This window comes from Hippopotamus amphibius, chromosome 11, assembly GCF_030028045.1.
Source record: "Hippopotamus amphibius kiboko isolate mHipAmp2 chromosome 11, mHipAmp2.hap2, whole genome shotgun sequence".
Classification (NCBI taxonomy): domain Eukaryota; kingdom Metazoa; phylum Chordata; class Mammalia; order Artiodactyla; family Hippopotamidae; genus Hippopotamus; species Hippopotamus amphibius.
The window spans coordinates 4,906,587-4,934,297 of NC_080196.1; the positions used below are offsets into that span (position 1 = coordinate 4,906,587).

Here is a 27,711-nt window from a genome sequence, read left to right on the forward strand (position 1 = left end):
AGAGAGAGTGTCTGCTCTTGGGATGTGTCTAGGGAGAGTTGGGGGGACGAGGAGCTGCGGGGGAAGGCTGACGTGTCATCTTCTGCCCCTGAGTGGAGGCAGGGGTAGTGGGAGGAAACCTCCTTTGTTGCAGCCCCCACTGGCCACGTGGCCCGTGGCAGAGGCCCATGGGGGGGTGGTGGGGGGTTGCTGGGAGCTCCTGACAGAGGATTCCTGCAGCCGGCTGGTGGACAGCGGGGGACGCTGCCCTGAGGTCTGCCTTCTGAACTTTCCCAAGGGTGCTGTCTCTTCAGGCTGCAAGGCTGCTTACTTACACCATCGTCAAACCTTCCTCCACACCCTGGCACAGCTGGCGTGACCTGCCTTCTGGATAAGCATGACTGAACCCGAACAACACCCGAATTACTAGAAGGTGCCTTTGGGCTCACAGGTGGAGCCACATGGGGAAGAGCTCCCCCCTCCCCTGGCCCCTCGTCCATCTCTGTCTCCATTCCCCACCCTTTCTTGCCAGCACAGGGCGAGATTGACTAAAGGGCGTCACTCTCGGCTCTGCACCCTGAAACTCCTCCCCTCAACATCTGTTAGGGAATGCACACAAGTCTTTACTTTTCTTCAGCCCAAAAAGTAGGTTGTAGGGCTGCGATGCCTCTTAGTCTCATTCATTCCCTCTTTGGTATCATAAGACTTTGTTGTAAAAGCAAAGTTAGCACGGGGTACGGACAGGGAGGTGTCTTATAATCAGGCTGAAAAAACCTGTGTGAACCTGTTGACTTCAGCCTGGCGGGGCCCTGAGCAGTGCAGGGTGCTGGTTTTGTGTACGGTTCGTGTCCTGTTTACTGAAAGAGTGACCTTCCTCATGATGCCATTCACTGAGAGGATCAAATAATTCAGCCCCTAGATCAGTAAACCTATGCGAAAATTCAGACTGAGAAGCAAGCAAACACTGGAAGTGTCTAGACCTTGCCTGAACTTGACCTTCACTCACGAATTAGACACGGGAAAGCTTGAAGAAGCTTTGAGATCTGCCATGGAGACACCTTCTACTAGGTGGTCCTTTAAACTTGTTGAAAGTGTTTCAAAGGATTTTACCCTCAAGATAAGAAGGTTAAATTTCCCCGTTTTTTGTTATGTATTTATACCTGGTAAACTTGTGCAGGGCTGCTGGTAAACTGCAGAGTGAGCCTGGGAGAGGTTTAATGCTTGCATCCAAAAAATGTCAACATGGTAGTCTGATAGTTAACTGACCTGTGACCAGTGCAAATGGTTGAAAAATTTAACTGGGATCCAGTGGTTGTCATGCTTGAGCAGGCATGGGTATCGCTGGAGGGAAACCCTTGGTGCCAGGCCCTGGCCTCCAAGTCTGCAGGTCTGCGACCAGGCCTGGATTTGCATCTGTAACAAGCCCCTGGGTAATGCCAGTGCCTCTGGTCAGTTTGCAAACCGGTGCTCTGTAAGACTGGCAGTATTATCCCCATTTTATAGATGCAGACTGAAGCTAAGGTACCTGAGTAACTAGCGGAGTCTCCGTGGTTACTAGATGGTTATTAGATGGTAGCATTTAAAATGTCTCGATAGGACTTCCTAGGTGGCGCAGTGGTGAGGAGTCTGCCTGCCAATGCAGGGAACACGGGTTCGAGCCCTGCCCTGGGAAGATTCCACATGCCGCGGAGCAACTAAGCCCGTGCGCCACAACTGTTGAGCCTGTGCTCTAGAGCCCCTGAGCCACAACTACTGAGCCCATATGCCGCAACTATTGAAGCCCATGCACCTAGGGCCCGTGCTCCACAACAAGAGAAGCCACTACAATGAGGAGCCTGCGCACCACAATGAAGAGTAGCCCCCGCTCGCAGCAACTAGAGAAAGCCCGTGTGCAGCAACAAAGACCCAACGCAGCCAATAAATAAATAAATAAATAAATTTATAAAATGTCTCGATGCTCTAGAACTGCCCCGAGAGTTCATGGCCGTCACATGGTCACCCCACCTACTATATCATCTCCCCATGCAGATTTGCTTTTTCACCTGCTAAATTCCTGCTTCATTCTCAGAGCAAGCCACTGCTTGAACAGTTAAGGGTTTACCTCCATTTCCAAATCACACCTAAGAAAGGTCAGTAGAAAATTCTTGTACTGTATTTGGAACTAGAAGCGAAGAAGTTGGGGGAAGAGGGAGGGATGAACTTTAGGAATCCGTCTGTCTGCTCTGAGTTACTAGATTGGCATTCAGCTCTTATACAAGTGTAGTAGTTTTAGCTCTGATATATTCAGTATTCTTATAGGCAGCCCACCCTAGCTAAAATGGATCATTTCACATTTTAGAAGTTAGATAATAACATTTACAGGAGGGAAACTTTGAGCTGAAAATATACCACCCCAGAATTCAGAGTGAGCTCTGATCAGTACTAAAAAGTACTCAGGTTTAGATTTTTTTCCCCCTTGTTTTCAAAGCATCTCCAATATTTGTTATTGTTCATTTACTGCAGATTTAAGAATGGGGGGAAATTTCACTTGACTTCTGAAAGACTTGTGTTAAAATTCCTTCCTTAGACCACAGTGTGGCAGGATTTCTACAGTTGATGTGGCATGCCTCCAAAGGAAATTTCTAGGATTATATACAGAAAGCAGATATTTACTTTGACTTTACATTAACTTCTCCTTATTGTGGATGTAGGTGTAGTTTTGAATGCATAAACACAGATGAGTTCCAATAAGAGAAGAAACTACCCTGTGTCCTCATGTTGATCTTTGGGGTATTCCTCATTGAGGTCCCTTCACTGTGACACTGTTTTCTATACAATCTCGTGTCAGGTTTGCACACATTAAATTCTAGTAAGGTGAGTGGAACCTGAGGACATGTGTGGTAGTGACGCTGCAAGGGTGGCAGATTTTCTGTGTACACTTCATCCATCCATCGTCCACCCGCCATTCATCCGTCAGTCAGTGGTTCAACAGTTACCGATTCATTTGTTTACTCATCCAGCCAGCCGTTGGGCAGATATTTACTGACCACCTACTATGTACCACCCGGGGCGAGTGCAGAGAACCAGAGAGACAAGGTTATAATGAAACTTTTTTCAGTCTGAGCCAAGGAGACAGTCCAGTTACTGGTATGTGCTGTGAAGAAAGTAAAACTGGGTCGTAGGCTGGAGAACATGTGTGCTGAGTGGGCTGGGGCGCTGGATGTGAGGGCAGGAGCCAGCCCTGGAAGGCCTGGGGTGGAGCAGCCCAGACAGAGGGCACAGCAAGTGCACCCGCCCCAGGGCCAGGCTGTCGGATGCGTTTGAGGAACCCGGAGAGAGCACTCACCTCCGAAAGCACCTTGGGATTGGGATACGGTGCCAACAAAGGAGGCCCAAGAAGTAGGCAGATCTCAGAGCAGGCCATCAGAGGCGTTTAGTGGAGGAGTATATGATTTGACCCATGTTTCAGAAGCTTACTCTGGCTGCCTCGCAGAGAATGAACAACAGGAGGGCAAGAGGGAAAGCAGGGCAGCCAGTGTAAAATATTAAGACCAGCCAGTCAGGAATCTTGTGGTTGTTGGTGTTTTTGCAGTGTATCCGTCTGTGAGTTAAAACGGTACATCAGTCCTGGTGCATAGATCTTTGCACTTTGTCCAATTATTAGTTTTCAAGACAAATTTCTAGAAGTGGAGCTACTGGAATAAAGGGTATATGTATTCAAAATTCAGATCCCTGTCACTCAGCTACTTCTCAGAAAGGTTGCTACCAGTTTTCAGTCCCATCCAGTGTTGAGAGGCAGCTTTCTGTGCCACAGCAATACTGCATATTTCTCAGCCTTGCCCACATGGAAAGTGAAGAGCTGCTCACTGCTCAGGTGCAGAATGGAGGACACAGGGCTTGACAGCAGTTTGAATGAAGAAATCACAGGGATCTGAGCAGGAGCTGAGGGTGTAACGCCGCTGTTAAAAACACACATGGGCTGGAGGTTGGGGGGGCAGGGGTGGGGAGGGAACGTCCCTAGCTGTCCAGTGGTTAAGACTCCGAGCCTCCGCTGCAGGGGGTTCAGGTTCGATCCCTGGTCAGGCAGCTAAGATTCCACATGCCATGCAGTGCTGCCAAAAATTTTTTTAAAAGGCGGGGGGGGACTTCCCTGCTGGCACACTGGTTAAGAATCCGCCTGCCAATGCAGGGTACGTGGGTTCAGTCTTTAGTCCAGGAAGATCCCACATGCCGAGGAGCAGTTAAGCCCGTGAGCCACAACTACTGAATCCACGTGTTGCAACTACTGAAGCCTGCGCACCTAGAGCCCGTGCTCCACAACAAGAGAAGCGCACACACTGTGAAGCCCTCGCACAACAGTGAAGACCCAACACAGCCAAAGAAGTAAATAAGCAAAGTAAAACCTCACACCTGGGAACCTCAGCTCCGTTTACACAACCCCAGGACGTGGCCGTCCCAGCCCTGTGTGTGCCCTGCACTCAGACAACATCCAAATTGGTGTTCATTTCTGATCTGGCATTTCATGAAGGCTCTTCGTAAACTGGAGGGTATCCCAAGATGGCTAGTGAACAGTGTGACCATTAGAGCTGGGGGGCACTGGCTGAAGGAGCCAGAGTTGTTCAATTATAAGAAGAGAAACTTTGGAGAGACGCAGTCCTCACCTTGAACTATCTGAAGGGCTGCCCTGCAGAAGAGAAGGTGGACTGACTCTTTGTCAGTCCACTGAGGACAGACAGACATTTAATGGAAGGATGGAAGTTTTGACTTGACACAGAGAAGCTGGTTTTAACAGCTGGCCCTGTTGAAATGGAGACGTCCTCGTTGCTGGAAGTATTCAATCAGAACTGAATGATGATCCCCCCCAGCGCGTGCTGCTGTGGAACGTTCTGTGCTATGTGGGTGGTGGGATAGCATCTCACCTCCCTTCCAGTCCTGGGGCTCGTTGTAATTTGTTGATTCTTAGGGTACGTGGAATTTGGATGAATTAGCCCTTGAAATAAAACCTGAAAGAAAAACAGACTCAGATCTTCTAAAGAAGAGAAGTAGGCTCATCTCCCTGCCCACCCTCCTCTCTGTTTTGGCCACACTTTGTGGGGAAGAGGCCATTAGTGGCTCGTCATGGTGACTCGCTCCACTTCCTGTGAGCATCTGGGAGGAAGTGGACACTCATGTGGACACTCCTGCTATTGGAGGAAAGAAGAGAAGGGGTCAGGGTAGGGAGAGTCTTTAACTGCAGATCACATCCAAATTCAGAAATGCCTGGAGCTCCCAGCGTCTGGCAGCTCAGTTATTGACTGAATCAAGTTCTTAAAAGAGCCTCCAGAGTTTGGTCATCCCATAGCTGGAAGGACAGACTGGGAAGCCCCCATGTCTTGGCCAACAGGCATGAGTTAACCCTGGAATGGAGCATTCTAGGTAACTCCAGAATGAAGCTCCAGCTGGGCTCAGCGGGGAAGCCGGAGTGGCTAGTGTGTTCAGAAGCCTTGTACTTGCCACCAAGCCCCAGAGACAGCCTTGACCTGGTTTCATCCCCCCGCCATTAGCAGTAACACAGGACTATAGGTGGGAGCATCCAGGCCTGACCTGTGGGCCCTTCATTCTCCTGTTGAACGTAGGTTAGAGTTTGGCACCAACTACCTGACTGGGCCACAGTCACTTTGAGAGGAAGTGTCCTGGGTTCAGGGAAGAGCCTTGAGATTCCAGCCTGTGATCTAGAACAGAGTTGCAAAGGCTTGGCTTTTAAACGCAGTTTGGGGGAAAAGCACAGACCTTGGAGTTGGCACACCTGGGTCCATCCCAGGTGTGAGGCCCTGGTGCATCAGCCTCCGCACCTCAGTGGCCTCATCTGCAAAATGGAAATCATAGTCTGGGTGAAGTTCCCAGCAGATGCTCACTGAGTCCTCGCTCACTGCCCCCTCTTCCTCTGCTCTGGGAAAACAGCTTCTTGTCGTAAATCCCAGGAACTAGATAATGAAGCATCAGTCTTGTGACCATTAGTGTCATATGGTAGAAAAGATGTACTGATAGCTCAAAATGAGCTTTTGAACTGCTTACAGCTGTCAGTCTCTGATTTCCAGTATTCTCAGAGGTTCTCGTAGCCTCATGTTTATCTGCACAAGTAGTCTATTGGCCGTAGAAAAGGGTATTCGTTTTTAAAATTAATTTTGAGTGATTTCTTAAAAGGATGGGTTTGGTACTAATTTACATCCCTTAGGATTATCACAGTTACTCAATTCTTAGATGTCTAAAAATTTTTTTACGCTTCTAAAATTGGAATGTGCCATACAATAAATGTGGAAAGAAACTTGCCAGCCTTTCTTTTTTCTCCAAACACTGATATTAAGTGATGGTCTCAACTCCCAATAGCCTTGAAGTAGAAGGGATACTTAGAACAAGACTGTCTCCATTAACTTTCTCAAGGCTTTAGGTGACTGAGAACTAATAATAAAGCATCCTTCTCTAATAATCTAAGCAAGGAATTATGTGGATGTGGGCATGATGGTTTTCTGTGATTCTATTCCATTTCCTCACATGGGATCTGTCTGGCCCACCACAACGACTCCCCCTAAGTGAACAGAGGGTTGGCCTGAGCCTCTTTCCCTGAATCCCATTTCTCAGAGGTTAGGCCATGTCTCGCCTGCTGGTGGATGGCTGGGCTGGTGTGCTTCAGGCTGAGGCTAGTGTGGTCAGGGACTGATGTGGGGACCGCTCCACCTTCTAGAGTATGTCTGTAGGGCCCAGAACCAGGGATGTCCCAGCTCTTACCTCCACACACTCATAGAAAGAGGACTCGTGGTGCCTGGGGGCAGAGGTTGTGTGGGTGGGACGTTACCTGACTGTCTTGGTGAATCACTGGCCCGAGAGCCTGAGCTGCTGCTGCTCATGGTTCACGAGCTCAGTCCTTTCATCCCCAGCCTGTCTCCTGTCCAGAAGGTGCAGCAAAAAGTGAGCTTGAGCTGAGCAGAACTTCTTTTTAGAAGTGTGACAGGATTGTTTATGAAAACGTTGCTGCCTTTTCCCATTTCTGAGAACGTCTCCAGTAAGGTAATCCCATCAGAGAGTTATTTATGAAAAGCTGTGGCTACATTCCCACATCTGGCACAGTTTAACCCCGGTCAGAGATGATGATACCAATGATGATTGTCATTAGGAAAAGTAAACCTTTAATGTCACAAAGCAAGGAAATTGAGACTGACTATCTTTTTGTAAAGTCATTCTTTCTTCCCTATAGCTCCTGGTTCCTAGAAAGTTTGTTTTAGAACTTGGTAACGTAAGGTCACTTAAGTCAGGTCACCCATAAAACTCTCTTTTTGGAACAGACATATGCATACTAAGGTAACACTTTCTTATACATGTATGCCTGGTCCTATAGATGTCGGGGTTGCAACATGTAACTTATCCCATTGTCCCAGCTACTCTCATGATCTGCAAGTCCATGTGAGACCTTGGAGAGCATGGGCAGGCATTCAGGTCTCAGGCACTTCAGACATCTGCTCCGTCAGCATTTCTCAAATTTGACCCCCAACATGTTTCCAAAGGCAGAAGAGAGAGAACACATTCTGCTGGTAGACAGAGGGGGGGTTCTGGGGCCACAGAGTGACTTACAAATTAGTGGTACCTGGGACTACTTTTGTCTATAGAATTATGTGTCCTAAAATAGTACAGCTTGTCTGAATAAGTAGAACAGATCGTCAGATAGTTTTTCATCTCATTAGTGCCAGTGAAGTTCATGAATATCTTCCAACAGACAGCAAGGCACTGAGCCACATTTTTGGATAGCACTTCGTTGTGAGAGCTTTAAGAGGGGTTCAAGGAGATTATAAGGTTTTCAAAAAGAAGTCACTGTATAAATTCTACCGCGTATCTCTTAACTAAGGAAAATTTAAGTGCCAGTGCCCAGATGGAAATACAACATCTTAAATAAACCAACTGAGTTTTTTGCTAAATTACATTGTCTCTATGTGTTCTTTTCAGACATATGAAGATTCACGAGAAGGACCCCAGCAGCTCTACGGCTGTAGCCCCTCCATCCCCACTGAAGCGCAGACGGCTGTCCTCCAAAAGGAAACTGAGTCACGATGCGGAGTCAGAGAAGGAAGACCCAGCGCCTGCTAAAAAGGTCCTCTCTGCCCCCAGCACAGATGTGCCTGCCCATGGGACTCTTGGCAGAAATCCCTCCAGCCTTTATTTTCACAGTTTGGGGACTTGGCAGACACCCATCCCAAGCTTTTAACCTGTGTTTCCTCACACTGTGTCATCAGGTCTCTGGAGAGAAGAGTACCTGTTTGCTCTTCTTTTGTGGAGCCCCCTGGCTGAGCCCACTGATGATTTGGAGAGCTTGTTTTATTGTTCCCAGACGTTTTTGTTTCTCCAGCTAGAGTGGAAGCTTCCTAAGCATTAGGGACTCTTTTGTCCTCACTCTTTTATTCCCAGTCCTGGGAGATACTAGGTGCTCTGTGAATATTTGTTCTATGGATGAGTGGGTTGAGGGTGGGTGGGTGGGTGGTAGTGTTCGGTGAGGTTTTGTTATGTGAAGCGTTGGTCAGTAGCATCCTTAATACCTAGAAGGGAGGCATCCTTTTCCTTTCAGTTTCTGGATTTAGTGTTGGCTTCTCGGAAATAAACCAGGTGGGAGCCCTCCCTTATGACTTCATGTTTTTTCTTTCACCTAAGATGGTAGAGGACGGGCAGTCGGGGGACATGGAGAAGAAGGCTGATGAAGTTGTTCACTGCCCACTGTGTTTCAAGGAGTTCGTGTGCAAGTATGGGCTAGAGACCCACATGGAGACCCACTCGGATAATCCTCTCAGGTAGGAGGGCGGCCAGGACAGGCTGTGCTCCGGGGGCTCTTCCTGGCAATGCGTGATGCACCTCACCCCCCACTCCTCCCTCCTGGGCTGTGCAGCCATCAGTGAGGCCGATCTGAGTGCTTGGGGGTGGGGGTGGGGCTGAGAAGGGGCAGAGCAGGTGGCTGCAGCCCCAGGAGAATTCACCAGGGTCACGGTGCTTCCTGCGCTCCTGGCAGGGGCCCCTGGGCAGTCCCCGTGAGCCCCCGCCCACGGGCAGCCTCCTAGTACCTGGCTTTGGGCAGCAGACAGGTGTGTGTTAAGGACGAGGAGGGCAAATCGGGTGCTCATGGGTGTCTGGACTGGGCTGGTGGCACAGAAACCTAGGAAAGCATTTGGGGGCAAGACAGAGTTCTGTCCTGCAGGACACCGGACCTGAATGAAGCCTGTCACAGTAGCAGTGATAGGTGATGGTTCCGCTGGTCCAGGCTCCATGTAATTTTTCTGATCCTCAGCAATCCCAGGTGGACCTCCAGCTGAATTAGGGGCTGGAGTTGGGGGAGCTCGGCTTTCCTTCCCTACTTTCTTCCCTACATTTTTATCAGGCAGAAAGTCCTTTGTTCCTGCTGAGCAGGTATTCTCTTCCTCCAGAACTGCCACTCTGAAACTGCTACTGCATCATTTTTAAGGCACTGTAGGGGAGCCTCTGGCATTGTGAGACTTGAAAGTAGCACTTTCTGAGAGGCACAGCTGAAGGTTCCCAGAGCAGAGGCGAGCACATACTTGGTTGCAGCTTTGGGTTTCAGTAGACAGCTTGGGAGTGTAGAAATCTCGACATCTGTTTGTCTGACTCATCGATACATGGACCAGATATTTCCTTCCCAGGGGCATGTGTTTGGTTGTGACTTAGGAGTGAAAAGGTCTGAAGCAGTTAAAGACGTTTGTGTTGGGGGAGAAGCCTAATTGTCCAGTAACTTAAAGCCGTGTCAAATATCATTATCCTTAATCACATTAGCTTGACATTTTTCCGTTAGAGAAAAAAGAATTTATGAAGAGATTAAACTCAGCAATTGAAGTGCTAGAAAATGTCTTTAGGTGACTGTGCCGTCTTGGGAAATTGCAGGATGTGACGAGTGGATGTGGACTGGTGGTCAGGACCCTGGGTCCCAGTCCCGCCTGTGCTCACATGGGGTCTGGACCAGCTGCATCTGAACCTCGAAGAAGAGCTAGACCAGATTGTCCTTGTGTTCCCGTTCAGGCCTAAAATTCTGTGACACTGAAACCTGCCTCTTAACAGTTGTTCTTGTGTCTACCAAGAAAAAGCACTTGGCTCTTCCTCTCTTAGGTCCTGTCATTCTGAGAGATTCAGGAACTTGACTTCATGGTTTCATTAACATCCACAGCATCCCCAGGATGTGGTCTGGTGGGGGGTGGTGGCTACTGAAATAGCTCTCTAGTCCCAGGACCTGAGCAAGCAGAGGTAAAGTGACCAGACGAGCCTCACATGGTGAGTGGACAGAGGCAGAAATAGCAGCTGCCCCTGACCACCCCTGACCCCCATCGGTGCTTCTAAGCCAGCACTGCAGGGTGCCTGAGTCCACGCACTGCTCGTCTCTGGGTTCCTCCCTAGGTTTTCTTTCACTTCGTGCTTTTTCTGTGATCAGATACCATCTTAGGAACTACTCATTTACCGTCTCCTAGATGATTCTGTCCAACAGGGAAAATAACTTGACTCTCAGGAGAGATTTCTGGGCAGCTGGAACCTGCACAGCATAGTGCATAGCAGTGATAGAGGAAGATCAGGTGTCCCCTTCTTAAGTGCTGGCCAGGACCAGGGCATGGGCACGCCACGCCTGGAGCAGGGCCTTCTGGACAAGCACCTAATCCGGGGACCCGCTGGGCTTTCTACTCTGAGAGGATGCAGATGGGAATTGCCTTGGACACTGGCTCACTGTTTTACGTGATTTGGTGCATAATTCACTTGCCGTGACTCCAAGACTGTGAAGTTAAACCTTAAGTCCTCCCTTGCCCACTTGGTAATAGCATCCTTTGTTTGGGGAGGGTGGACTGGAGGAGTTCTGTAGCCTGGCAGGGACAGGCAGTGGCATGAGATGAGGCTGCCTTGCATCCATGGTGGGGGGAAAGCAGGCCGTCCCCTGTCTGGTGGCTGTTGCTGTGGGGGTGGGTGGGGCTTGTGTGTGGAAACCAAAGGAGTTAATTACAGAACATGGTTAATTTCCCTTTTCTTCTCTCTGCTCTGCCCTCCACGTAATAGCCTGCTATCAGAGGATGCCATGGGGGCAGGCATGAGCCGGCAGGGCCCATCCTCAGTGAACTGTGACAGTAGCTAGTGGGAGAGACTGCTTGTTAACCCAGAGCTAAAATAGGCACCAACTCCATTTGCAAACCCCAAAGGCAGCAGAACCACAGTGGGATGCTACTAGTTTAGACAGAAAGTTTATAACTCAAAACAGCTGTTGGCTTCTTTCTCTCCCTCTCCTGCCCTTACCCCCCACCCCCAAAGCTGGCACAGTGCCCATTGTTCCTTAATAAAAAGCGTTGGAAACCTAAACTCACGTAAACGCCGAGGCCTTTCTCGTGCAGTCCCCTGTGTTTCAAATTAATCAAGTGTAAGTGTAGAGCACAAGGAAGACACGAACTGCTGTAGCGATTCTGGCTCCAAGTGTTGGGTTTGCTTTCACCCTGGCATGACCAGCAGTGACTCTGCCCCTCTGTACAGCCCCCCAGACAGGAGAAGCAGAGGCTTACTGAGCGCTAGCACTTGGGACTGGAGGTGACAGACAGAGTGCTCAGTGAGCAGGTGGATGCAGAGAGGACATCCCTGTGTGAGGCTGTCTCGGTGTTGAATATCGTGCCTGGTTATAAGAATAGAACAGAGTAACAGGCCATCTGCTGCCCTGAGTAAAGTTAGCTGGGAGGGAAGTCCAGGTCAGCGCCCACCAATGCAAACAGGAGGAGGGCCATGAGGGCCATTTTAAGTTTTCTAGTAGCCACATTCTAAAAAGTAAGAAGAAATAGTGAAATTGGTCATGCTTTGCTGATATACCAATATATCCAAAATACGGCAGTACAGAAGTTGTCAGTGATGTGATTTATATTCTCATACAATCTTTGCCTTCCGGTGGGGGGGGACAGGATCGCAGCCCATCTCAATGGAACAGGCACATCCAAGCCCCCAGCAGCCCACATGCAGCTGTGGGCCAAGGACAAGCCTGCCTGTAGCTGGGAGGGCTTTGTCGCAGACAAACCCCACCCCTCCATTTTGTGTCTGAATGACTAGTCTCTGGCTAATGGGGACCAGGCTGAGATGGGACATCTAGGTAGTCATGGTGGCACTATGGCTGCAGCGGGGGTGAAATTTAACAAAAACTATTGATGAAAGGAGATCGAGTAATAAACAATCTTTAAATTATTTCAATTAAAATGTATCCAACAAATGAATGAGTGCTTGTTGTGTGCCAGGCACTTGACCAGACTTAAGAAAAAAGCAGTGATGGTGGAGACAGGGCCACTCGAGGAAAGTTAGATGTGATTATAACAGAGTGAAGTGGGTCAGTTCAGGGCCTGACAGACCAGCGGCCTGTGGTCCAGCAGAGGGAGTGATTGAATAGTGGGTCGGATCGGTTAGTGGAAAGCTTCCCTCGGCATTTTGCATCGGATGCTGGGGTGCTTCCCTGCACTTGCCTGGGGCAGGCCCTCCTCCGTCCATTCTGATTATCGATCCTGGTTGTCTGTGAGGAAAATGTTAAGTCTATGTCAGGAGTTAGAAGGTGGGGGACCCGAGTGGGCTCTGGGGGCACGCGGCTGCACAGAGGGGAGGGCAGGTGCCTGCAGGTATGGAGGGCAGGCTGCAAAGGGGCAGAGGTGCCAGAACCTTCTTCAGGATTCTCAAGTGTTCCACAGAGTGGTCGATTCCTTTCACTGCACCCCATCCCACTCTACACACTCCCATCACCTACAGGGAGACCCTAAGACTGATCGACGTGGCGCTGGTCCCACACTGGTTAAATGTCATCCTAAAAATAGGGAGAGGGCATATAACGGAATACTCATCAGCATCTCATATTTAAGAGTCCCTGGGGTCTGAGGCTCAGCCAGGTGAAAACAGATTTAGAACGATGCTGGGGGCTGAGGGCAGGAAAGACCCATCCCCTGACTGGCCAGAAGCTGGAGGTGCCTTTGTCAGGGCAGCCCCCGTCCCACGCTGCCCAAAGGGCCTCTCTGTGACTCAGCCTTGCAGAGCGGGCATGGCCACTGGCTTCTCGGTTCACCCCAGCCCGCCCGTTGAGCAGTCCCTGGACCTGCCTGGCTTCATACTGCATTGCTTTGGTCGAACAGACCTAACGGGGCGTTGGGACGTGGTGTGCAGCCCGGCAGATTCCTGGTTGTGGGGAGGGCAGCGGGGGTGAGGCTGCTGCTGGCCAGGGCCCTGTCACAGGGCCGTCACTGTTGCTCCCAGCAACTGGGAGAGATTAGTGCAGCTGTTGGATGTCAGTTCTCTGGCTGGGATGCAAGGGAGGGTAGGCAGGAGGGGAGAGGAATGTCTGAACCGGGTGGGGCTCCGATGAGAGGTTGTTTGCACTTACCCCTTCTTGCCTCTGGAGACAGAACAGGAAAAACGAAGCATGAAATCTCTTTAAAAAAGGAATGTCAGTCCCTCGATTAAAACACTATAATGAGCAAGAAATTCTGTGTCTCGAGGAAGCAGCCTGGGTGACTGCCACTTTCTCAGCAAGGTCTTTCACGGGTTCTGATGACAGGGCCAGTCAAGCCATTGTCTCAGGCCCAGGCCTTAAGGCTGTGACGTGGGTTGTAGAGGAGCTGGGTCACCTGCAGTAACCGTGCTCTGAACATACAGCGCCACAGCTGCAGCCTGACTGGTGCCTGGCCTCTCCGTGACCTTGGGCTTAGTTTCCCCGACTGGAAAACACACTTGGGGGCTGTTGTGAGGATGAAGTGGGGACATCCAAAGTCCTCAGACTGTAACAAACACTCAGTGAACATTTACTAATGATACTGTTATTGGGTTGGCCAGAAAGTTCATTCTGATTTTTCTAGGATGTTATGGGGAAACCCGAACGAATTTTTTGGCCAACCCAATATTTAGAACGTGTGTTGTTTTTAATATTTTAAACCTCGCAACACTTACAGTTATGGGTTCCTGTTCCAGGGAAATAGAGAAGGAAGCAAATGCCAGGGCTTTTCCAGGTGCTATTTACTTACAGAGAACATGGAAACAGCTTTGCCTTTAGTCTTTATCATTATAAAGAGCCACTTTTATCTAATTTTGCTTTTGTAAAGATTGGGTAACTGAATGGCGATTTACATTTGGTTGAGTCCTGCCTCCCAAATGTTGTGATCCAACTGTGCAGAAGCCAGACAGTTAGCAGCTTGAAAGGACTTGATATTTTTAAATTACAGAACTGCACATCATTTCCCTTAGATTGTTTTGGGGAAACCTGAGATTCTAAAGAAATGCGTTTCCTGATGTTTGAAATTTGCCAAAGCAGTCTTTCAAAAATATGTTTAGCGTAGTGAAAAAAGAATTTTTTTAACCCTTTCTTGGGGCAGCAGGGGTCATCTGTCTGTCCCTTAACTGGGACATGTGATAGAACAATGTGGAAGTAAAGGGTCACCAAATGAATACAGTATTACTGTAGCAAACTCCAGGAGGAGTTAGCCCCACAATTGTTTAGCCTATAGCTCCTTTTGCTGGTGATTTTGCCTCTGCATTTACCTTGGCTTGACTCAGTCTTCTGTGTGTGCGAGCTCCCCTCCATTGTAGCTCCTTTGGGAAGATTACTCCAGCTAGTTGGTTACACGTTCCTGGTTTCACAGCTGATGCCTTTAATCGTGAGAGTTAGTCCTGCTAAGTCACTGTCAGCCCTGCTGTGAGCTGCTCTGTGGACAGCTTCTTCCTGTATCCCTCCTCCCTGCACAGTGCCCGTGCCGTCATAGCACGTGCACCACGCCACAACCCTCCCCAAGCCCAGAAGTCTGCAGTTTTCTTGTAAAAAGTAAATAAGAAGGAAGGGCATGTGTTGTAAAGAACGGCTTCCATGGGGCTCTGCCCCATTGGGTGTGCTGTGGTACGTGTCAGTCCTCGATTCAGTGACTTTGGGATCCTGACTTTTGTTTTTTTGAGACTAGTTGTGAATCTGGCCATGAACAAGAACATCGTTCACTTGCATTAAAGTCCTTTGAGAACTGAAAGGACAAACCCCAAGCTAACAAAGGAGAGTACTTCCTGGACCTCCTGGAGCCGCCCAGCCCGGCCCTGCCCTGAGCTGTGGCTGGCAGGGTGGCTTCAAGATCAGTGCAGCTTGCCATTCTCATGGGAGTCAGCCTTCTCTGACCACACTCACAATGTGCTCTTCCCGGCACGGCCAGTGTCAAGGCCAGAGCCCATGTGCTGAGGGGCTGTATGACTTTGATTTCTGGAGGAGAAGGGACAGGACAGGCTGTGGGTAAGCACGTGGTGAAGGCGCTCCGGGATCACAGTGCCTCCCTCCAGCCCCAACGCTGGCAGCCCCCAGTCCTGCCATCTGTTCCTTTGTATACTGGGGGCCACAGTGGAAACTTGACTCACTCCCCTGCATGCTGCCAGGAGGCATTTCCCTCCCCTGGGACCCCCAGCCCAGCCCCTCTTGCCTCTGCTTCTCACCTCCCCAAACCCCCTCAGTGACACTGCAGGTACTGCCACAGCAGACAGAGCAGATAAGCTGCAGACAGCTGCTTTTCCCCTCTGCTTCCAGAAGCTCCAATCCTGCACGCCCCCAAACCTCAGCTCTGCCCTTACCAACTACCCTGCGTACACTAAACTGCTGGAGCCCCTGTCCCGGGAATAGGGCCACCCTGCAGGAGGCAGGACCCTGCAGTTAGGGGAGCTGGGACACTCTCCCAGCGTTCTGAACTAAGTGTGCTTCCTTTTACATGGAAGCATTCAGTAACGCGCTGGGATTCAAGTGTTTTTCTGGGTGAAGTGGGCTCTGGATACAGAAACTGTTCTGTGAGCTGAACGATTTGGGTTTCACATATAGGTGATCATCCTTCTTAAGTCAAGGGCAGGCAGAATGTCCACATTAGCGTCCCTGTGTTTCCTGAGTGATCTCGCCTTAAATTGTCCTTCGGGGTTTTTCTTCTGATGAATTTTTGTTTTCTTTATGGTAATCTATTTCATTATGTGATTTAAAAAGAAAAAAAGTTTTGTTCTCAGAAGAGTGGAGGGAATTTTATTAGCTTCTTTAAACCCTACAGCTAGACACACTCTCCCCCACTAAATGCATTTATCTTACTGACAGCGAAGTTAGTTTCCATTTGGAAAAGTTACCCTCAGTTTCCAACTTAAGGCCATCTCCGTTGCCAGAAAATCCGAAAACAGCCTCTCGGATCTATAAAATTTCCCTCTGGCACATCATCAGATCACTGGCAAAAATGAAATTGTCCTCCAGCACCCACCTCAGCTGTGACTCTAAGTACAGTTCCACTCCATCCAAATATTTTATAGTGTGCTGTTCACAAGTTCCTGGCAGGGTTGAAAGATCCCCCACCCCAGGGTTGAGGGGAGAGTGGTGGGGACCACCCGATCAGTGGCTGCGGCCTTAATGAAGGTGACAAACCCTAGCGAGGTTAGCAGATAGCCCCAGATCAGTGCCTGCGGCCAGCTCTGCAGCCAGCAGCAGCTCCCGCAGATTTGCAGTGACCTCCACTGGGCCTCGGGAGGAACCGGGTGTCTGGTTGACAAAGGCAATCTCAACGTGTCTGGGTGACAGTTTTCCACAACGGTTTCATTTAAAGTCTGTCTGCAGATAGAGGTCCGAGTGTGAGATGGGAGGCACTGTTTTTCCCATGAGGGTTCTTTCCTTCCTTTTAACCAGCCTCTTCATGTGCTTCTGATTTCAGAGCAGATTTTTTTTCCGGCTACTTTTCGAGACGTTTGTTTGTAAGATGGTAGTCTGTATCATTTCAGAAGTGAAATAGGAGCACCTCGGTTGAAATCCTGTGGAAACAGAGGTGTGATGGGTGGAGGGCTTGTTTCAGGTCATTAGGAGGCTCCGAGTGCGGTGCAGGCTGTGGCTCCAGAAGGGAACCAGGGTGATGAGGAAGCAGGGGGTGTGGGGCATAGGCAGGACTAGAAAGAACACACATTTCTCCCAGTGAGGCTCCAGGTTAAACCACAGCAGTGGAAAAGTTCTGCTGTTCTGTGACATTCTCAAGAGCAAAGGGAGAGAATACATCCTTTTGAAATTAAAATTCCATTTTTTCTGCGTTTTTGTGTTTGCTATAACTTCCAGGAAATCAGTGATTCCTGATTTTTTTTTTGTTCCTAGCGCTATGAAATAGTGGTTAAATTTAATCTAGTACCTTGCAGTTCTCTGAGCATCTTGTTACCTGTTATTCACGGTAACTCTAAAGATCCCCACATAACAGATGAGTTGTTCATAGATTCGAGATCCTCCTGCTTAATTCTCACTGTAAGTTACTTTCCAAACTTGTCTAATGTAAGAGGCACCTGGTGTGCTTGCTCATATACAGATTCCTGGGTCCCTCTTCCAGTTATTCTGATTCCAGTCCATCTGTGGTAGCCCTAGGAATCTGGCTTTTAACAAGGTCATGAGGGGATTCTTATCTCAGGCACGTTTGGGAAATTCTACACAGCAGGCAGCTGAAATACAGATGAAACAAGTTGTCCAAGGTCACACACTCTGACTCTCTGTTCCCAGCGTCTCTGGTCCCCGTGTCCATCCCCCCATGGCTCCACACCTGCCTTCCTCAGAGGACGCAGCCTGTGGTTGGCGCCGGGTAATTCCGCCATGTGTGTATCGAGAGCCTACTACGTGTGAAACTCGGTCCTAGATGCCAGAAACGGGAGGGGTTTGAAGGTGAACGAGAGAATGAGGAGGAGGTGGACATGTCTAGGCAAATGGTGCAAACTCAGCGTTACTAAGAATCCATGGCTACAATAGAAGAGCAGTAAGTCCTCATCGCCACCTTCCGAGGCCCTCTCCATTCCCTCATGTAACCCACGTGGGATGCCCTCACTCAGAATACTCGCAGCCAGTAGGCTCTGCACTGATGCCATAGTCTCAAAAGAAGAGAGTATCAGAGAGATCTCTGGGGCACGAGGGCAAGATAATAGGGCTTTTCTTTGCTCTTCCTTTAACATTTTTCTATTTTTATATTTTATAATATGCCTGGTATATCATATATGCGTGTAAATATATGTGTCCATATAGATACGTAAAGATACATAACATGTACACACATTTCTCCAACAGCAAGCCTATATGCGACAAATGCTCAAAAACGTTTTAACTCTAAGGTTAAAAGTTAAAAGTTAAAAGTTCAAGAAGCGTGCCCCCCAACTGCTCAGGCCCACCTGCTCACCTTCTGCAGTTGACATGCAGGCCGCCAAGGGTCAGTATTATTCCTCCCCAACCTGTTTATGTCAATAATATGTGTAATTATTTGCTATAGTTTAATTAAATTTTCTATAAGCCAGCAAAATATTTTTTTAAAAAAAGAATAGTCTCTGTGAAAACTAAGTTGGGCAGACTTGCATGTAATCCACATTGGACAAGTTTTTGTTGCTGCTGTTATTGTTGTTTGTTTTGCTGTCAAATTTAGGATGAGAAAGACAACTGTGAACAGTTGAGAGAAATAATCATAAGAACCTAGGATGCTTGCTTTGCAAAAATCTAAGTTCTTGCTCTACCGTAAAGCATCTAAAACCAGAAATCAAAGGTGCTGTGTTATGAGCGTGACCCACACATGGATCTTCACTCAGTGGAACTAGACTCAAACCTAAGTCCTTGGTCCCCATCAAAGGCGGGCCAGTGAATGTACAGTGGACTCTTACTACACAGAAGGTACCTTCTGTAAAGTCCCCACGTAAAGAGAGTTAGTGGACACTGAACCGTTGTTCCTGAAGGAAACACAGGATTAGTTTCCTGCAAGCCTCTGGTCACGTTTTCATCAACTAATTGATACATAACCTTGTTTTATTAAGTGTGTTTCTGTTTAAAGACACTCCGTTTAGTATATACCGTTGACTCAACATTGAACTCAGCTGACAGAACTGTAGCTTACGCCTGAATGGAGCTCATCTAACACACGTATTTTCTTTCTTTCTTTCTTTTTTAATTAATTAATTTGTTTATTTATTTGTTTATTTAATTGGCTGTGTTGGGTCTTTTTTGCTGTGCACCAGCTTTCTTTTTAGTTGCGGTGAGTGGGGGCTACTCTTCGTTGTGGTGCGCAGGCTCCTCATTGCTGTGGCTTCTCTTGTTGCAGAGCACGGGCTCTAGGCACGTGGGCTTCAGTAGTTGCAGCACATGGTCTCAATAGTTGTGGCTCACGGGCTCTAAAGCACAGGCTCAATAGTTGTGGCACACGAACTTAGTTGCTCCGCGGCATGTGGGATCTTCCTGGAGCAGGGATTGAACCTGTGTCCCCTGCATTGGCAGGCGGATTCTCAACCACTGAGCCACCTAGGAAGCCCTAACACACGTATTTTCTCCGCGAAGCATGTCACAGCTTTCTTGCTCTTGGGGGCACTGGGTGGCACTTCAGCAGTATGCTTGGGGACCATTTTAAACACAGAATCATCAAGGAGAGGCACTAAAATGCTAGCAGTGTGGCACTAGAGAGACAATGAAAAGGACATTTGTTCACAGTAGGAGCTGAGACAGGAGGGCAGAGCGTCTGCTTGTCTGACCCCAGCAGGGAACGTGTGCGTTGGGCAACTCACATTCTTCCTGCTCTGGTGCTCTGTTGCATTGCCTGTCCAAGAACAAGCTGCAGGTATTGATTTAGGTTTACAAATAAATTTTAGCAAGTAGGCAAATCACAAACACAGAATCCACAAATAATCAGAATCAACCGAATATGTTTTCGGTTGAGTAAAATATTAAATGTGCATGATATTTTTAGTGAGGTCCCCCCGCCCCCCCTTACCCGACTTTGATTAACGAGCCTTTCTGTGCCGGACAGAGTGAGCCCTCCTGTCTTCCCACGGCGAGCGAGGACTAGGCCTCCACTTCCAGTGTGATGGGATGATCATGTGCTCCCTGGGTTGCTAGGATGAAATGAGCTTAGGTTTCTGTTGCAATGTCCCAGCGCTTGTAAAAATTAATTTTAAACACTTTGCAAATATTCTACATAAAATATATGTCATCAGTGCTAATTGTTAATTCGGGAAGAATGAGTCATTGTGGACATCAGGTGGAAAATGCCTGAGGTCCCGCTGGGTGCCAGCTCCCTGCTGCCTTTGCACTTGTCCTATCTTTCTTACCTCCTCTTAGTCTCCCCTGTCAGGGAAGGCACAGACCAGCTTCCAGACAGCTCTCTGGACCTCACCTGCTTGTGGCCCAGAAAGGACAGAGGGGAAGAGGAAGAGGTGGGCAGGGGGCGGAGAACATTTGAACAGGGCAAGGGATTGCGGGAGGCAGGCCCCAGGAGAGACGACAGCTGCACTGTGTGGGCCCCTGGCGTGAGAACTTTCCATACCTAAAGGCGTCTGGGTTCTCTGTGGCCATCCCTGCCCCGAGCCTTTATCACAGTCAGTGAGCTTAAGCAGAAGTCCCTCACAAGGGGTTGTGTTTTGAGTGGCTCGTGGGAACCCAGCATGCTAAATTTAATTGAACGATGACAGGAATCTTGGTGGTGAGGTGCGGGCGCGTCAGTGGGGGCGGTGGGGGGGGGGTGATGTCGAGGAGGTGGGGACACAGGAGCACGCGGTTGTGCCCGCCACTGCCTGACACGGGGAGTGGAGCTGCACATATTTGGCGCTGGTCTCGGCGTTGCATGTGAAGCTCAGCTGCTTCACGCACGGGTGATGCTGTTATCTCTTTGACTTCCAGAGAAGAATTTCAAAGCAAAAAAAAGTTTCCATTAAGGTGTATGCAGTGTAAGCTCAGTCAGGTTGCTGTACCCCTCACAGAGAAGGAATGCCACAGGTTCCTTCTCTGTGAGACAGGAATAAGACCTGCTGTAGAGCTTTTGTGAATGGCACGTGTGTGTAGGTGTAAGTAGCTGGAAAGAGACTCTGTCCAGTGGCGTTGCCTGCAATCCTGGGAGAGTGCGCCAGGTCTGCACTGCCTGACGAGGCTGAGCCCAGGATGTTTTAGTTAAATTTAAATAGGGCTCTCGTGGCTGCTGTATTCAATGCAGGTCTAAAGGATGTGGGTGACGTCCTAATGATTGTTGGTTTTTAAGACGGTTCTCACTGAAGACCTAGAAGACAGCACTGGTGTAAAACGTGGAGGAAACGGAGCCACCGTTATAAAGTGGTGTTCATTACATGTCCATGTGGTCCAGGAAGGGTCAGGTATATGTGAAGTCATCTCTGAAGTGCAGCATGATGGTCTTTTCTCTTTCCATGGACCACATTTGTAAGAGTCTTTCTAGGATAGGGAGACGGCTTTGTGGGTAGGTGAAGGTAGGAGTATGAACAGGGCTCACGTTTTGTCTTTGCTTCTTCCTGGCTGTGTGACCACCACGTTGCTGAACATTTTTCAGCCTCAGTGTTTTCCTTTGGAAGATAAAGGTGAGGATGCCCACACACCTGCCGGGTCGTGCTACCCCTGTGGGGTGCCCTTGCACTTAGCATGGGCTCAGCATTCGGGAGCTGTGGTTATTTCTTAGACAGATGGCAATACTATCAGAATTGAATACATAATTGCTGTCACTTGCTACCATTTCAGTTGAAGGATTTGACTTTCGTTTTATCCCAGTCACATATCAGGGATGCTGATGGGACTGTTCCAGCTGCTGTGGAAATTTGTGCTTTGGGGCTTCTAAACGTGTGTGATCATCAGAATCCATGGAGCTGGGGGAGGGAAGAGTTCCCTCTACGTTATGTAGTGCAGGTAAGAGCGAGTGACCTCAGGTTCCGCTCTCTGCTCTGTTCACACCTGTGTCATCTGCAAAGACTGGGTATCCAGAGGCTGGTAGGACCTGATTTTTTTTTTAAGGAAGAGTTTTTGTTGCTCACTGTGAGCTGGCTGGCTTCTTGATGTTATATCCTTTTTATCTCCCTCCACTGAAATGAAGCAACAGAAAACATAGTATGGCTAACGGACGGCTGGGAGCTCCAACGTGGCCACCTCCTGACGTCCTGTGCTTTCTTCTCGCAGATGTGACATTTGCTGCGTCACCTTCCGCACACACCGAGGACTGCTGCGCCACAACGCGCTGGTCCACAAGCAGCTTCCCAGGGACGCAGTGGGCAGGCCTTTCATCCAGAACAACCCCTCCATCCCTGCTGGCTTCCACGACTTGGGCTTCACCGACTTCTCCTGTAGGAAGTTTCCTCGAATTTCTCAGGTATTCTGATCAGCCCGTGACTGGCAGCCACCTCCACGGTCCACAGAGCTAGACAGACTTCCTCACCTGAGGCTTCCTTTCCTTAAAATGCTGTCATTTGGGTTTTGTCTGTTTAATAGCACCTCTCTCTTGAAATTCGGCTTGGCCCTTTCCATCATTGAGTTGTTGAGTTGAGAGGGGTAGGCGACCTTTTATTTTTGTGTTGAATTTTATGTTAACTGGTGTGTAAGTCTAGCTCATCAGTACTTTTACCCATCTGGGGGGCATTTGGGTTTAAAGTTGTGAATTGTTCACTCCCCCACCCAGCCCTAGCTAAATTGGATTTGTATTTTTTAAATATTTCTTTTAATATCCATATCACAGCTAAATATTTCTAGTATTGTAGTTTCTATTCAAGTATTTTGGGTCAGTGTTAGCCTGAACTGTATTTGTTCTCTGCTTATAAAACACCTGCTAAAACTGCTTTGAAACTAATTTTTTTCCAATTTAAAAAACTTGAGGTGGAAGATATCAGCAGAGAAATTCTTCCAGTACAGGAGCCGCAGGCTCAGTGACTTATTCCATATGTATATGCCCATGTGCATACATCCCTGTGTGTACACCCGTGTGCATGTGTCCCTGTGTGTACCTATGTGTGTACACTCATGTAGCCCTCCTCCCCCGTGGTGTCCCCTCCCATGCAGCCCCCTCCCCCACAGCCCAGAAGCCAGTTCTCCACTGACAGCAGGTAGTTACCATCTGTGAGGTTTGCAAGGCCCCCGTTTTTAAAGAGAGAATTAATCCTACCCCTGTGGTGTTATTACTTAACTGTCCTTCGGTGCTGCTCTGCCGAGACCCCTGGGGTTTGGCGAGCAGGGGAAGGTGGGCTTCCCACGTGCCGTGGAGAAGGGCCGGGTGCCTGGGTGGCTGTGCAGTTTGGTGATCCTTTCTAAATGCTCCTCTCTGTTCCCTTGCTTTCGCCGGCCCGGCCTCCGTGCAGGCCTGGTGTGAAACGAATCTGCGCAGGTGCATCAGCGAACAGCACCGCTTCATCTGCGACACTTGTGACAAGGCCTTCCCCATGCTCTCCTCGCTCACCCTGCACAAGCAGACACACGTCGCTGCCGATCAGGGACGGGAACGGCTACAGGCCAAGGCCCTGCCAGGAGACGCCCCGGACCAGAAGGTCTTCCTGGCCGTGCTTGGCCTGCAGCACACCGAAGATGCCAGGCCTGTGCCAGCCGCGGAGCCGCCGCCGGACGACAGCCAAGCAGTACAGCTCCAGACGCTCAAGTGTCAGCTACCTCAGGACCCCGGCTGCACCAGCCTGCTGAGTCTGTCTCCTTTCGAAGCTGCTTCCCTGGGCGGGTCTCTCACCGTCCTCCCGGCCACCAGGGAGAACGTGAAGCACCTGTCCCTGCAGCCCTTCCAGAAGGGCTTCATCATCCAGCCTGACAGCAGTATTGTGGTCAAGCCCATCTCTGGGGAGTCGGCCATCGAGCTGGCAGACATCCAGCAGATCCTGAAGATGGCAGCCTCGGCCCCCCCTCAGATCAGCCTTCCACCTCTGTCAAAGGCCCCCGCCGCCCCTCTGCAGGCCATTTTCAAACACATGCCCCCTCTGAAGCCAAAGCCCCTGGTCACACCACGGACGGTGGTGGCCACCTCTACACCCCCGCCCCTTGTCAACGCCCAGCAGGCCTCCCCCGGCTGCATCAGCCCCAGCCTGCCCCCGCCGCCGCTGAAGCTCCTCAAAAACTCGGTGGAGGCGGCCTCCACCGCCCACCTGCTGCAGTCCAAGTCGGGGGTGCAGGCAAACACGGCCGCCCAGCTCTTCCTACAGCAGCCACGCCTCGAGCTGCCGGGTCAGGCCGAGATGAAGACACAGCTGGAGCAGGACAGCATCATCGAGGCCCTGCTGCCCCTGAGCATGGAGGCCAAGATCAAGCAGGAGATCATGGAGGGGGACCTCAAGGCCATCATGACGGGCCCTGGCGGCAAGAAGACGCCAGCCATGCGCAAGGTGCTGTACCCCTGCCGCTTCTGCAACCAGGTGTTCGCCTTCTCGGGGGTGCTACGCGCACACGTGCGCTCCCACCTGGGCATCTCGCCCTACCAGTGCAACATCTGCGACTACATTGCCGCTGACAAGGCTGCACTCATCCGCCACCTGCGCACACACAGCGGTGAGCGGCCCTACATCTGCAAGATCTGCCACTACCCATTCACGGTCAAGGCCAACTGCGAGCGGCACCTGCGTAAGAAGCACCTCAAGGCCACACGCAAGGACATTGAGAAGAACATCGAGTACGTGACCAGCAGCGCAGCGGAGATGGTGGACGCCTTCTGCTCCCCGGAGACGGTGTGCCGGCTGTGCGGCGAGGACCTCAAGCACTACCGCGCCCTCCGCATCCACATGCGCACGCACTGCGGCCGCGGCCTGGGCGGCTGCCCCAAGCCCCGCAAGCCTTTTGAGTGCAAGGAGTGCAGCGCCGCCTTCTCGGCCAAGCGCAACTGCATCCACCACGTCCTCAAGCAGCACTTGCACGTGCCCGAGCACGACCTCGAAAGCTACGTGCTGGCGGCCGATGGCCTGGGCTCCGCTGAAGCACCCGCCGAGGCCTCGGGCAGGGCGGAGGAGGCCGGCGCCGCCCTGGGCGAGTGCAAGCCCCTGGCCGCCTTCCTGGAGCCCCAGAACGGCTTTCTTCATGGGGGCCCTGCCCAGCCTCTGCCCACCCACGTCGCAGTCAAAGTGGAACCCTCCAGCAGCTTCTCGGGGGATTTCAACGAGCCCCTGGACTTCTCTCAGAAGGGCCTGGCCCTGGTCCAAGTGAAGCAGGAGAACGTGGCTTCCTTCCTGAGCCCTTCTGCCTCGGCCCCCTATGACTGCTCCATGGAGCCCATCGACTTGTCCATCCCCAAGACCTTCAGGAGAGGAGACAAGGACGCCGCCGCTCCTGGGGAAGCCAAGAAGCCTGAGCAGGAACCTGGGAGCAGCGAGCAGGCCACGCCATGTGCACCATCCTGCCCTGCCCTGCCGGTGACCTTGGGCCCCGGCGGGGTCCTGGAGAAGCCAGCAGCCCCTGCAGCAGCAGCCTCCGCGGCCAGCACGCTAGAAGCCCCCGCCCCGCCCCTTCAGGGCTCCGTGCAGCTCGCCGTGCCCATCTACTCCTCAGCCCTGGTCAGCAGCTCCCCACTCGTGGGCAACTCCACCCTCATAAGCAGCCCAGCCTTGCTGCGGCCGCTTCGGCCCAAGCCCCCCCTACTCTTGCCAAAGCCCCCTGTGACAGAAGAGCTGCCCCCACTGGCCTCCATTGCCCAGATCATCTCATCTGTGTCCTCGGCCCCCACCTTGCTGAAAACCAAGGTGGCTGACCCGGGGCCCGCAAGCACTGGCACTAATACCGCAGCCGCAGACAGTGTAGGGGGTGCTGTCCCCAAAGCCACCGCCGCCACCACTGATGTCACCAGCCCGAAAGAATCCACTGATTCACCCCCTGCTGCCAACAGCCCAGAGGCAGCGTCGCCTGCCGATCAGGGACCAGCTGGCTTGTCAAAGAAGAGGGGCCGGAAAAAGGGGATGAGGAGCCGGCCGCGCACCAGCAGCAGCGGGGTGGACCTGGACTCCAGCGGGGAGTTCGCCAGCATCGAGAAGATGCTAGCCACTACGGACACCAACAAGTTCAGTCCGTTTCTGCAAAGCACGGAGGACGACGCTCAGGAAGAGGTGGCTGCAGCCCCTGCAGACCACGATGGGCCCAGCGATGAGGAGCAGGGCAGCCCCCCGGAGGACAAGCTGCTGAGGGTAAAGCGCAACTCCTACGCCAACTGCCTGCAGAAGATCAACTGCCCCCACTGCCCCCGGGTCTTCCCCTGGGCCAGCTCCCTGCAGAGGCACATGCTCACACACACTGGTAAGAGGGCTGGGGGTGCTGAGGCCCAGCCACCGGGGTGAGGGGCAGTGGGGGTGGGTCCAAAGTGGGGCCCTCTTCCTGCCTCCCTGTTCCTAGCTTCCTTTCCTCCTCAGTCTCCGAAGCAGCGGGCTTGCCTGATGGGGCCGAGAGTTGTTCCCTGCGTGCCTGTTTCCATCATCTGGGCCTCCAAGGGCTGCTGGTTTAGGGAGGGGTTAGACAAGGTGTTCTTAGGGGAGATGGTCCTGGGCCATTGCTTTCCCTCACTTGGTCAAGAGAGTATCTGCTTGGAAAAAAAGGGCACAAAATGAATGCTGTAATTGTATCTAGCCACTATCTTTTCTCTTTTCTCTGTGCTCCCATGATGAGTTCATACTCCAGTTTTCAACGTAAAATTAATTCCATGTAAATCCACTTTATGAGAAGTTTTGAAAATTTTCTTGAATTATCATCACTAAATGAAAATGTGTGGGAAAAAAAGAGAGAGAGTACCTGCTTGGTCATGCACAGGAGGCAGCTAGGGGACCGGGGCTTTGGCAGAAGAATTTGCATCCTCGATGCAGCTTTTAAAATTGCAAACGTCCTGTGAAGTTCTTTTGACTGCCGTATTTGTAAAGGGAAATATTACAGATTTTGCGGTGACGTTTCAGTTCACAAGGCGTTTACATCTTCCCCTGTTCCTTGTGAACATCAGCGACGGTGAAGTAGTTTAGAATTTTTTTAAATTTTTATTTATACTAAAGTTGTCAGCTGTTTCAGAGAAAATATATGCAAATATAAATATTATTCTAAGCAACAGGCTTAAGTTGCCAAAAAGATGTCCCAAAAGTATTTTTCAAATGTTTTCATGTATTGGTTTTTAAAGAGAAGTTTAAGATAATAAATACACTTTAAATTTTATACCAGGTAGTTAGTAGTCAGATGACCATACAATTCCCATCTTAATTATGAGTTACCGAATATTCAAACTGAATATTCAAATAGGATTTATCTTTTTGAACTAAGGACAGATAGCTTGGGCAAGATTCTTAACCTTTTGGAGATGACCACCCAAAGTATTAATCAATAGGACCTAAAGCAGAATAAAGAATTGTATGGTACAGGATTGCCAGGTAAAATACAGGATGCCAGTGAAAGTTTGAATTTCAAATAAGCAACAAACAATTTTTAGTATAAGTATTTTCCACACACTATTTGGGATATACTAAAAACTTATTTGTTGCGTATCTGAAATTCAGATTTAACTGGGCGTCCTGTATTTTTAGTTGCTAAATCTGGCAGCTCCGGGTAGTCCAGATGCTCACGACGGTGTGGAGAGGGGAAGATGGTGGGGGCGGGGTGAGAGCCACACTCTGTACCCAGGTGGAAAGGCTTCATTGAGGGTGGATCCTTCCTGGAAAGCTGTTTCTGCTAACAAGGTGGGATGTCGGGGGGCGGGGGGGACGGCAGAGCTGTTCTGGGCACCAAGAGTGCAAAGGAGACGGGCAAGGGGTGAGGGACACACTGAGGGGTCTCTCTGAGGCTGGCCGCCACGTGGACGCGGCATCTCTTTCCAGCGTGGTGGGGCCTCTGACCCAGGCATCCGTTAGGAGTGTCTGTCCATGGAGGACTCATGTAACAGGAGCCACAATTCCTAGATTTGTAGAGTATGTGCTGCATTTTCAGGCTGTGGGTTTTCTTTCCATTTGAAGTCATTTAAGCCTGACAAAGTAAGGGAGCAGCTGGAATGA

General features: G+C 50.3%; 1 protein-coding gene across 10 annotated transcripts in view; it reads left to right on the forward strand.

Moving 5' to 3' along the window:
* RREB1 (ras responsive element binding protein 1) overlaps positions 1 to 27,711 on the forward strand; it is a 167,930-nt gene that overhangs the window by 124,234 nt on the left and 15,985 nt on the right. For 9 of the 10 annotated variants that reach the window (XM_057698432.1, XM_057698435.1, XM_057698433.1 and 6 more), the window contains 4 exons: positions 7,933 to 8,077; positions 8,632 to 8,768; positions 21,902 to 22,091; positions 23,071 to 25,984. In XM_057698432.1, the coding sequence (XP_057554415.1) occupies positions 7,933 to 8,077; positions 8,632 to 8,768; positions 21,902 to 22,091; positions 23,071 to 25,984 (3,386 nt within the window). Of the gene's footprint in view, positions 1 to 300; positions 413 to 7,932; positions 8,078 to 8,631; positions 8,769 to 21,901; positions 22,092 to 23,070; positions 25,985 to 27,711 lie in introns of those variants that run through there. The other variant, XM_057698439.1, reaches the window with a different exon arrangement.